Genomic DNA, 12,663 nt, shown 5'->3' with positions numbered 1-12,663 from the left:
TATTTTTGTTAGTTGAGGTAATTGAGGCCTTGTAGCTGAAATCATTTTAAGAGGTACACATAATCAAATGGTTCAGAAATTAGAGGTTAGGTCTGTGAAAATTACTGAGGGGAAGCCTCACCAGCATGGTGTCAGGAGGCCAGCAGGAGGTGCTCTCAAGCCAACCACTCCTCTCAATTGCAGACCCCACTTATGGGTACCTTGTAATTCATTCCGCTATAGCTACTTTACTTCCCAGCAGAGGGAAGGAAGGTCTCTTATCTTCCCAGCAACACCCAAGCCAGTGAGAGACTGTCACAACTCAGCCAATGAGAATCTACAGCAAGTGGGACTGTCAGTTTACTCCAGTGGACTTTTTGCTTAGAACGGCCCTTCTACGCCCTCTTTGTCCATAAAAGAGAAGTCCTCTCCTTTGTTCTCAGGACTTGCCTGTGGTTTTGCCATAGTTTGCTTGTCCCAAATTGCAATTCTCTGCTGTTCTAGATAAACCTACTTTTTGCTGGTAAAATAACTGACAGTTTATTTTTAAGGTTAACATCTCTGAGAATAGACTAACTTCCAAAGGAAATATTTCTGTAGAATCTGAGGGAAAGGGATGGTGAGAAGAGAATATAGTATTTAAGTGTAGCAGAACTAAGGTTTTGACTGTTTCATATACACTGCCTCGCTTAATCCTGATGACCAACTCAGTGTTTCACAGATGAGTGAATTCAGGCTCAGATAAGATACATAATGCCCCAAATCAGGCATATAGTAAGCAGTAACCCAGTAGTGAGTTCTTTCACCTTAACCAAAATACCATGTTGTTTCTCTGAGAAAGCTGGTTAAGTGTGTATATCAAATTGTAGGTTCAGTGAACCCTTTGGATATCTTCACTTGGACATTGAGAATGAACTTTTTCTTCTGGGGAAAAAGAAGAGAGCTGTCTTCCAACAGCTAGGCAAGGGAATTTTTTCAACAGCAGTCTTAGAATCAATGCTGGACTCATATAAATATTTCTTTTAAAATGATTTATCATGTTATTAATATATAAGCTACTCACATGTATTACAGAATAGTTCTATCATCCCCAGAAATTACTTTATTCTATCTTGTAAATTAATCCTTATCCCTGTATCCAGTGCCTGGCAACTGATCTATTTTCTTTTCCTGTAGTTTTGCCCTTTCCAGAAAGTTATACAAATGGAATCACACAGTATATGTGGCCTTCTGAATGTGGGTTCTTTCACTTATTTAATGCAATTGACATTGTTGCCTGTATCAGTAGTTTGTTCCTTTTTATTGCCAAATAGTGTTCCACTGTGTGGATGTACTGCAAGTTGTTTATTCACTCACCAGTTGAAAGAGATTTGAGGTATTTCCAGTTTTGGCAGTTATGAATAAAGCAACTGCAAACATCCTATAGATGTTTTTGTGTAAACATGTTTCCATTCTCTTGGGTAAATATCTAGGTGAGGAGTTGCTGGGTCCTACAGTAAAAATATATTTAATTCTCTAAGAAACTGCCACACTCTTTTCTAAGTGCACCATTTTTCATTTACCCTAGTAATGTAAGGGCATTCCACTTACTCCATATCCTTACCAGTACTTGGTATTTTTAGTATTTTTTATTTTAGCTGTTCATATTGGCCTGAAGTAATATTTCATTGTAGTTTTAATTTACATTTCCTTAATAATGAATAATGTTGAACACTTTCTTGTTCTTATTTCACTTCTTTTAAGTGTTCAAATAGTTCACCAATTATTTTATATATTTATTTATTTTTATTACAGAATTTTAAGAGCTCTTTATATATTCTGGGTATAAGCCCTTACCTTTTGGTTTGTTTTTTCATTCAATACTTTTCTGCAGAAGCGGCAACACTTGTGACAGAAGGTTTTAATTTTGATGAAGTCAAATTTTTATCTTTTCTTTTTTCTCTTATGCATCCTGCTTTTAATATGGTATGTAAAAACTCTGCCATATCCATACTCACAAAGCTTTCTCTAATGTTTTCTTCTAGAAATTATAATTTGGGGGGTATGATGTGAGATATGGGTTGAGATTCATTTTGTGTGTGTGTATAGATTTCAGGCTATTTCCATAGCATTTGTTGAAAAGACCATCCTTTCTCTGCCCGAGTCCAGCTCCAGCTGAGGTGTGGGTCACGAAGGAAAGGACAACGTCGGCGAGTGAGGAAATGAATGAGGAAACGAAACACCCAGTCAGGGTTGAAACATCTCCTGATCTCAAGTGGCAGGGTCTTTATTTTTATATCTTTTTAAGGTTTACATGATGTTACACATTTTCTTTGATCATGGATGGTACAATGTTTTTTCCTTTCAGTTTTTGTATAATTCTGGCTCAGATGTTATCATTTCTTTGAACAGCTTCTTTGTAACATTTAATGTTTAACTTTCCCTTAACCTTTTTGGCCAGAGATGTAGGTTTCGTGCTAGGTGCTAGACAGGAAAATGGCATGTGGCAGGGTGTGGTTTATAATGTCTAAGGCTATATAAAGTTTAAGCAGGTTATATAAAATGCAAGCTATATGTCTTTTGCTTATTGAGTGTAACGCTATATTATTAATTAAATCCTATCCTACACATGTGGGTTTAGGCTTACATCTAAAGTCTAGGGATGGTATTCCTATCACCCGTAAGTTTTGACATTTTTTATCATTCCTATGAATACAATAGGAACACCTTATTCTTTCATAATATTCATTCCACAATTTTAAATGTTTTTACCCTTCCTCCTGCATCCATAGGCACCAGGGCCTTGCAGTCCTCTTTAATCTTTAATATAATAATGCTAAACCTGCTCTTACTATCTTACCATTAATATAGTAATATTTTATCAATAAACTTTTATATATGGGATATTTATAAATGTAAATCTTCCTATTTTGCTCATAAATTCTTTTTTCGAGGGGGATACCAGAGGTGTCTTCTAATATTATAAGCAACATAAGGGGGGCCCTGGGCAGTGGGACTATTAATCTCTTTTTATTACTTTGCTGTTTCATATGTTTCTTGGGAGAATGGATTTTTCCATGGCCCAAGTTTCCATAACTCCTTCTCTGCCAATATTCTAAAGAAATCCTGGTTAGTTATGTTCGAATTGTTACAAAAGGAAGAACAAACTGCATCTAGTTTTAAGAGAGGCCTGGGTTGTTCTGCCTCACTTATTTTGTGGCAGTATGCCTGGAACAGTTGGTCCCATAACACTGCTTTCATTTCTGGATTTGCTGCTTTGATCAGTATTTTGGGTTATGTTATTTACTAAAGATGAATCAGTCTTTGATACATAAGATTTCCCATATATGAGCCCCAATCACCAACATCATAACTGCAAAAATAAGTACAGGAATTAGCAGGAGCCAGCTATGAGGTTTCTTGGCTTTCAGGATTCCTCCTTGTGCCTGGACCTTGTCAAACAGCAGGAGCAGCATGGCCCGCGCCATTTCTCCATTGAATTGCCTTTGCAGTTTTGTAAGAAATCTGTTTTCTATTCTTCATTCTATTTTCTGTTTCATTGATCTACATGTCTCTCCTTTTGCCAGGTACCACACTGTCTTGATTACTGCAGCTTTATAAAAAATGTTGAGATCAGGTTCTTCATACTTTCTTTGTTCATAAGTTCTTCAATTTTGTTCTTTTTCAAAATTGTTTTGCCTTTCTAGCTCCTTTCCCTTTTCATGTAAATTTTTATTCAGCTCACTGATATCTAGGACAAATCTGCCTGGGATTCTGATTGGGATTGCATTACACCTTATAGATCAGTGTTTGGGGAGAATTGATACCAATATTCAGTCTTCCAATCCATGACAAACAGTGTATCCATTTATTTAGTACTTTAATTTCTTTAATCACTGTTTTGTAGTTTTCAGCATATAGGTTCTGTGCAACTTTTTAAGATTTATACCAGTGTATTTCATAAGTTTGGGTGCTATTGTAAGTACTAATTTTCAGGTTTTTGTTGCTACATAGGGTGCAATTGACTTTTTAAAATTGATCTTATGCTATAAACCTTATTAGTTTTAGGAGCTTTTTTAGTTATTCCTTGGGATTTTTTTGGTGTGTAGACAATCATGGTATTTGTGAATTTTTTTTATTTCTTTCTAATGTTTACGCCTTATTTCTTTTCCTTGCCTCATGCAGTGGCTAGGACCATGATGTTGATGCACGATGTTGAGTAGGAGTGGTAAGAGCAGACATCCTCACCTTATTCCTGATCTTACAGGAGGGCTTTCAGTCATTCACTGTTAAGTATGGTGTTAGCTTAAGTTTTTCATGGATGCCTTTTACCAGGTTTAGGAAGTTTGGTTTACTATATTTTTATCACGACTGGATGTTTAATTTTGTTGATTGCTTTTTCTGTGTCTATTGAGATGTTCATACAGTTCTTGTTCATTCAGTCTTTGAAAGTTTTTAATGTTGCTTTTTGGCTATATCTTTTTGCATGTCTTGTTTTTAGTGGTTGCTCTGCAGAGAACAATATGCACACCTAACCTAATAGTCTAAATAGACTTAATATTTTACCACTCTAAGTAAAATGTATATAGGTCCCTTTATTTTCTCTTTTATTTTATAATAAAATAAAATAAGCAGGCGACGAGAGTCATGCTTATTACTATGTGCATTGAAAATACTACTTAGCAGTGTTTAAACCTTTCTCTAGATGAAAGATAAAGGTAGAAAACATAGTTTAGTGCTCTAAGAAAGCAAATGTAGATGATCAGGTGTGTGCCTATAGACTAAGTATTAATCCAAGCTAGACAAGGGCAAAAAAACATCCATGGATGCAGAAGATTTCTCTCAAAACGAGGGGTGAGGTTCTAAGCCTCACCTCTGTTGATCCCCAATTTTTCACCTGATGGCCCCCCTGCGACTGTGCCTGTCTTAGGTTGTTCCTCCCTTGAGGAATCTTACCCATCTCTGGCCAACCAGTCATCTTCCGGGGCCATACAGGGAAATGTAAAGTTGGTAAGTGAGAGAGAAGCAATATTCTTTGAAAAAGTTAGCTTTTTACTTTTTTGCAGATTTATGCCCTGTGGCTTTTATGCCCAGCATTTGTCTTCAGGTATCTTTACCACTTGGAAGAATTATGATACTCAGTAAATTCGATATGAGGCACGAATTCTATTTAAGGATTGTAATTAGGAAGGAAGAAGAAAAGCTATAGAAGTAGCAGACAGAAGAAAACATGGGAAGATTGATTATTTCTTTGATATATCTTCTTGTAGAGTAATTTAAGCATGTATAGGTTTTAAACTACTAATTAAATTGCGCGCACACATTAACATAGTAGGAATACAGTTACATAACCAAAGCAGACCTACAATTACCAGCCATCTCCAGTGAAACCAAGAAAACCAGTTAGGCACCCTAAGCATTTGTGAAAACTTATCTATGATATGCTGGATATTGTCTAACTGAATTTGAATAGTTTGAGAAAAATCAGACAAATTAAAACAACACATTCCTGGAAACTGTTCACATCCCATATGTTCTTTTAACAGTAGATAGTCTGTAGTCTCAAGATTTTGGAGCACTGCAACTTGCACTTCTCCTAATTCTTGGTTGAGTTCCAACAGTATAGATCCAGTCAAATTTGTTGTTTTACTGTATGCACAGGCCAGCTTAGATATCTCCTTCTTCATTCCAGTGGCAATTCCAGGAACCAGTGGGATGAATGCAGCTACAACTGCAACAGCGCCAGGATCTTTGTTGAAGTTTTTTGATGATCATCTTCTGGAATGACTCTTCCAGAGTATGTTGATGTTGGAACTTCTTCATATCGTGTCTTAGTTCGTTTTCTGGGTAGCCAAATTAGGCTTTGATCCTCTTTATTAAAGCAAACAGACCCTTTGCCCACACTTTGATATGCCCTTTATATGATTGTGAAAAACTTATTGGAGGTCACCACACAGGAACTGCTTTTTTTTTTTTTAAGAGAAAGAATATTATCAGAAAAATGTACTTCCATAGCTGATCATCTGACACCCTTTAAATGATCAAAATTAAGGATATTTAAAGCATGCATTAATCAATTTACAGTTAGTTTTATCTTATCAGGGAGTAATCCCCTGTTCCTTTCTTTTTTTTTTTGTTATCCTTAATCTACAATTACATGAAGAATATTATATTTACTACGCTTTCCCCTATACCAGGTCCCCCCTATAAACCCCTTTACAGTCACTGTCCATAAGCATAGCAAAATGTTGTAGAATCACTACTTGTCTTCTCTGTGTACAGCCCTCCCCTTTCTCCCACCCCCCCATTATGCATGCTAATCTTAATACCCCCCTTCTTCTTCCCCCCCCATCCCTCCCTACCCACCCATCCTCCCCAGTCCCTTTCCCTTTGGTACCTGTTAGTCCATTCGTGGATTCTGTGATTCTGCTGCTGTTTTTTTCCTTCATTTTTTCCTTTGTTCTTATACTCCACAGATGAGTGAAATCATTTGGTATTTCTCTTTCTCTGCTTGGCTTATTTCACTGAGCATAATACCCTCTAGCTCCATCCATGTTGTTGCAAATTGTAGGATTTGTTTTCTTCTTATGCCTGAGTAATATTCTATTGTGTATATGTACCACATCTTCTTTATCCATTCATCTACTGATGGACACTTAGGTTGCTTCCATTTCGTGGCTATTGTAAATAGTGCTGCGATAAATATAGGGGTGCATCTGTCTTTTTCAAACTTGATTGCTGCGTTCTTAGGGTAAATTCCTAGGAGTGGAATTCCTGGGTCAAATGGTAAGTTTATTTTGAGCATTTTGAGGAACCTCCATACTGCTTTCCAAAATAGTTGAACTAATTTGCATTCCCACCAGCAGTGTAGGAGGGTTCCCCTTTCTCCACAGCCTCACCAACATTTGTTGTTGTTTGTCTTTTGGATGGTAGCCATCCTTACTGGTGTGAAGTGATACCTCATTGTAGTTTTAATTTGCATTTCTCTGATAATTAGCGATGTGGAGCATCTTTTCATGTGTCTGTTGGCCATCTGTATTTCTTTTTTGTAGAACTGCCTGTTCAGTTCCTCTGCCCATTTTTTAAGTGGATTGTTTGTGTTGTGTTTGTTGAGGTGGGTGAGCTCTTTATTTTGGGCGTCAAGCCTTTATTGGATCTGTCATTTTCAAATATATTCTGCCATACTGTAGGGTTCCTTTTTGTTCTATTGATGGTGTCTTTTGCTGTACAGAAGCTTTTCAGCTTAATATAGTCCCACTTGTTCATTTTTGCTGTTGTTTTCCTTGCCCAGGGAGATATGTTCAAGAAGAGGTCACTCATGTTTATGTCTAAAAGGTTTTTGCCTACGTTTTTTCCTAAGAGTTTTATGGTTTCATAACTTACATTCAGGTCTTTGATCCATTTTGGATTTACTTTTGTGTATGGGGTTAGACAATGGTCCAGTTTCATTCTCCTACATGTAGCTGTCCAGTTTTGCCAGCACCATCTGTTGAAGAGACTGTCATTTTGCCATTGTATGTCCATGGCTCCTTTATCATATATAAATTGACCATATATGTTTGGGTTAATGTCTGGAGTCTCTAATCTGTTCCAATGGTCTGTGGCTCTGTTCTTGTGCCAGTACCAAATTGTCTGATTACTATGGCTTTGTAGTAGAGCTTGAAGTTGGGGAGTGGGATCCCCCCTACTTTATTCTTCTTTTTCAGGATTGCTTTGGCTATTCGGGGTCTTTGGTGTTTCCATATGAATTTTTCAATTATTTGTTCCCGTTCATTGAAGAATATTGCTGGTAATTTGATAGGGATTGCAACGAATCTGTATATTGCTTTGGGCAGGATGGCCATTTTGACGATATTAATTCTTCCCAGCCACGAGCATGGGATGAGTTTCCATTTGTTAGTGTCCCCTCTAATTTCTCTTAAGAGTGACTTGTAGTTTTCAGGGTATAGGTCTTTTACTTCTTTGGTTAGGTTTATTCCTAGATATTTTATTCTTTTTGATGCGATTGTGAATGGAATTGTTTTCCTGATTTCTCTTTCTATTGGCTCATTGTTAGTGTATAGGAAAGCTACATATTTCTGTGTGTTAATTTTGTATCCTGCAACTTTGCTGTATTCCGATATCAGTTCTAGTAGTTTTGGGGTGGAGTCCTTAGGGTTTTTTTATGTACAATATCATGCCATCTGCAAATAGTGACAGTTTAACTTCTTCTTTACCAATCTGGATTCCTTGTATTTCTTTGTTTTGTCTGATTGCCATGACTAGGACCTCCAGTAGTATGTTAAATAACAGTGGGGAGAGTGGGCATCCCTGTCTAGTTCCCGATCTCAGAGGAAAAGCTTTCAGCTTGTCACTGTTCAGTATAATGTTGGCTGTGGGTTTATCATATACAGCCTTTATTATGTTGAGGTACTTGCTCTCTATTCTGATTTTGCCGAGAGTTTTTATCATGAATGGATGTTGAATTTTGTCAAATGCTTTTTCAGCATCTATGGAGATGATCATGTGGTTTTTGTCTTTCTTTTTGTTGATGTGGTGGATGATGTTGATGGATTTTCGAATGTTGTGCCATCCTTGCATCCCTGGGATGAATCCCAGTTGGTCATGGTGTATGATCCTTTTGATATACTTTTGAATTCGGTTTGCCAATATTTTATTGAGTATTTTTGCATCTATGTTCATCAGGGATATTGGTCTGTAATTTTCTTTTTTGGTGGGGTCTTTGCCTGGTTTTGGTATTAGGGTGATGTTGGCTTCATAGAATGAGTTTGGGAGTATTCCCTCCTCTTCTATTTTTTGGAAAAGTTTAAGGAGAATGGGTATTATGTCTTCTCTGTGTGTGTGATAAAATTCCGAGGTAAATGCGTCCGGCCTGGCTATTTTGTTCTTGGGTAGTTTTTTGATTATCATTTCAATTTCTTTGCTCGTAATTGGTTTATTTAACTTTTGTGTTTCTTCCTTGGTCAGTCTTGGAAGGTTGTATTTTTGTAGGAAGTTGTCCATTTCTTCTAGGTTTTCCAGCTTGTTGGCATATAGGTTTTCATAGTAGTCTTTAATAATTCTTTGTATTTCTGTGGAGTCTGTCGTGATTTTTCCGTTCTCATTTCTGATTATGTTGATTTGTGTTGATTCTCTTTTTCTCTTAATAAGTTTGGCTAGAGGCTTATATATTGTATTTTCTCAAAGAACCAGCTCTTGGTTTCATTGATTTTTGCTATTGTTTCATTCTTCTCAATTTTGTTTTTTTCTTCTCTGATCTTTATTATGTCCCTCCTGCTGACTTTAGGCCTCATTTGTTCTTCTTTTTCCAGTTTTGATAATTGTGATGTTAGACTATTCATTTGGGATTGTTCTTCCTTTTTCAAGTGTACCTGGATAGCTATATACTTTCCTCTTAAGACTGCTTTCGTTGCATCCCACAGAAGTTGGGGCTTTGTGTTGTTGTTGTCATTTGTTTCTATATATTCATTGATCTCTCTTTTAATTTGTTTGTTGATTGATTATTTAGGAGCATGTTGTTAAGCCTCCATGTGTTTGTGTGCCTTTTTGTTTTCTTTGTAGAATTTATTTCTAGTTTTATACCTTTGTGGTCTGAAAAATTGGTTGGTAGAATTTCAATATTTTGGAATTTACTGAGGCTCTTTTTTTTTTTTTTGAGAGGGCATCTCATATTTATTGATCAAATGGTTGTTAACAACAAAATTCAGTATAGGGGGGTCAATGCTCAATGTACAATCATTAATCCATCTCAAGCCTAATTCTCGTCAGTCTCCAATCTTCTGAAGCATAACGAACAAGTTCTTACATGGTGAAAGAATTCTTACATAGTGAAAATATTCTTACATGGTGAACAGTACAAGGGCATTCATCACAGAAACTTTCGGTTTTGATCACGCATTATGACCCTATAAACAATCAGGTCAAATATGAATATTCGTTTGATTTTTGTACTTGATTTATATGTTGATCCCACATTTCTCCCTCTATTATTATTATTATTTTTATTTTTAATAAAATGCTGAAGTGGTAGGTAGATGCAAGATAAAGGTAGAAAACATAGTTTAGTGTTGTAAGAGGGCAAATGTAGATGATCAGATGATCAGGTGTGTGCCTATGGACTAAGTATTAATTCAGGCTAGACAAGGGCAGCAAAACATCCACAGATGCGGAAGATTTCTCTCAAAGCAGGGTACTGAGGCTCTTTTTGTGGGCTCAATTCTGTGTGATCAATTCTGGAGAATGTCTCATGTGCACTTGAGAAGACTGTATATCCTATTGCTTTTGGATGTAGAGTTCTATAGATGTCTGTTAGGTCCATGTGTTCTACTGTGTTGTTCAGTGCCTCCGTGTCCTTACTTATTTTCTGCCTGGTATATCTATCCTTTGGGGTGAATGGTGTGTTGAAATCTCCTAAAATGAATGCATTGCAGTCTATTTCCCCCTTTAGTTCTGTTAGTATTTGTTTCACATATGCTGGTGCTCCTGTGTTGGGTGCAAAGATATTTTAATGGTTATATCCTCTTGTTGGTCAGAGCCCTTTATCATTATGTAGTGTCCTTCTTTATCTCTTGTTACTTTCTTTGTTTTGAAGTCTATTTTGTCCGATATTAGTACTGTAACCTCTGCTTTCTTCTCACTGTTGTTTGCCTGAAATATGGTTTTCCATCCCTTGACTTTTAGTCTGTGCATGTCTTTGGGTTTGAGGTAAGTTTCTTGTAAGCAGCATATAGATGGGTCTTGCTTTTTCATCCATTCTATTACTCTGTGTTGTTTGATTGGTGCATTCAGTCCATTTACATTTAGGGTGACTATTGAGAGATATGTACTTATTGCCATTGCAGGCTTTAAATTCGTCATTACCAAAGGTTCAAGGTTAGCCTCTTTAGTATCTTACTGCCTAACTTAGCTCGCTTATTGAGCTGTTATATACACTGTTTGGAGATTCTTTTGTTCTTCTCCTTCTTATTCCTCCTCCTCCATTCTTCATATGTTGGGTGTTCTGTTCTGTGCTCTTTTTAGGAGTGCTCCCACCTAGAGCAGTCCCTGTAGGATGCCCTGTAGAGGTGGTTTGTGGGAAGCCAATTCCCTCAGCTTTTGCTTGTCTGGGAATTGTTTAATCCCACCATCATATTTAAATGATAGTCGTGCTGGATACAGTATCCTTGGTTCAAGGCCCTTCTTTTTCATTGCATTAAATATGTCATGCCATTCTCTTCTGGCCTGTAGGGTTTCTGTTGAGAAGTCTGATGATAGCCTGATGGGTTTTCCTTTATAGGTGACCTTTTTCTCTCTAGCTGCCTTTAAAACTCTTTCCTTGTCCTTGATCTTTGCCATTTTAATTATTATGTGTCTTGGTGTTGTCCTCCTTGGATCCTTTCTGTTGGGGGTTCTGTGTAATTCCGTGGTCTGTTCGATTATTTCCTCCCCCAGTGTGGGGTAGTTTTCAGCAGTTATTTCTTCAAAGACACTTTCTCTTTTCCTCTCTCTTCTTCTTCTGGTACCCCTATCATATGGATATTGTTCCTTTTGGATTGGTCACACAGTTCTCTTAATATTGTTTCATTCCTGGAGATCCTTTTAGGTCTCTCTATGTCAGCTTCTATGCGTTCCTGTTCTCTGGTTTCTATTCCATCAATGGCCTCTTGCATCTTATCCATTCTGCTTATAAATCCTTCTAGAGTTTGTTTCACTTCTGTAATCTCCTTCCTGACATCTGTGATCTCCCTCTGGACTTCATCCCATTGCTCTTGCATATTTCTCTGCATCTCCATCAGCATGTGTATGATTTTTATTTTGAATTCTTTTTCAGGAAGACTGGTTAGGTCTGTCTCCTTCTCTGGTGTTGTCTCTGTGATCTTGGTTTGCCTGTAATTTTGCCTTTTCATGGTGATAGAAATAGTTTGCAGAGCTGGAACGAGTGACTGCTGGGAGAATGTCCCTTCTTGTTGGTTTGTGGCCTTCCTCTCCTGGGAGAACAGTGACCTCTAGTGGCTTTTTCTGGGAAGCTGCACGCAGATAGGGCTTCTGCTTTCTGCCCGGCTGCTATGTATTTTATCTCCGCTGTTGCTGTGGGCGTGGCCTGGCTCTGGCTGCTGCTCCAAAATGGTGGAGCTGCATTGGAGGGGGAGCGGCCGGGAGGCTATTTATCTCCGTAAGGGGCCTCTGTGCTCCCTACTGCCCAGGGGGTTAGAGTGCCCAGAGATCCCCAGATTCCCTACCTCTGGACTAAGTGTCCCACCCTGCCCCTTTAAGACTTCCAACGAGCACTCGCCAAAACAAAACAACAACAACAAAAATATTAAATAAATAATTTTTTAAAAAATGCTCGCTTTTCTTTGTCCTCAGGCACCAGCCTCAGGCACCTGCTCACCGGTCTTGCTGCCCTGTTTCCCTAGTATCCAGGACCCCACGCATGTACTGTGTCTGCGCTCTGGTCCGGATGGCTGGGGCTGGGTGGGTGTTCAGCAGTCCTGGGCTCCCTCTCCTTCCGCGCTCCGACTCCTCTCCTCCCGCCGGGAGCTGGGGGCAGGGGTGCTCGGGTCCCGCCAGGCCGGTGCTTGTATCTTACTCCCTTTGTGAGGCCCTGGGTTCTCTCAGGTGTAGATGTGGTCTGGATGTTGTCCTGTGTCCTCTGGTCTCTATTCTAGGAAGAGTTGTCTTTGTTCTATTTTCATAGATATATGTGGTTTTGGGAGGAGATTTCCG

General features: G+C 38.1%; 1 protein-coding gene across 8 annotated transcripts in view; it reads left to right on the top strand.

The window, feature by feature from the left end:
* CRCP (CGRP receptor component) overlaps positions 1-12,663 on the top strand; it is a 54,817-nt gene that overhangs the window by 21,268 nt on the left and 20,886 nt on the right. For 2 of the 8 annotated variants that reach the window (XM_073215234.1, XM_073215236.1), the window contains exon 3: positions 5,651-5,755. The exons of 5 other annotated variants lie outside the window; for them this stretch is intronic. In XM_073215234.1, the coding sequence (XP_073071335.1) occupies positions 5,742-5,755 (14 nt within the window). In that variant the 5' untranslated portion in view covers positions 5,651-5,741. Of the gene's footprint in view, positions 1-4,143; positions 4,187-5,650; positions 5,756-12,663 lie in introns of all 8 variants that reach the window. One more of the 8 variants, XM_073215235.1, reaches the window with a different exon arrangement.

Source organism: Manis javanica, chromosome 10 (genome assembly GCF_040802235.1).
Source record: "Manis javanica isolate MJ-LG chromosome 10, MJ_LKY, whole genome shotgun sequence".
Taxonomy (NCBI): Eukaryota; Metazoa; Chordata; class Mammalia; order Pholidota; family Manidae; genus Manis; species Manis javanica.
Note: the sequence above shows the minus strand (reverse complement) of the source record. Positions and strands in the feature narration are given on the sequence as shown.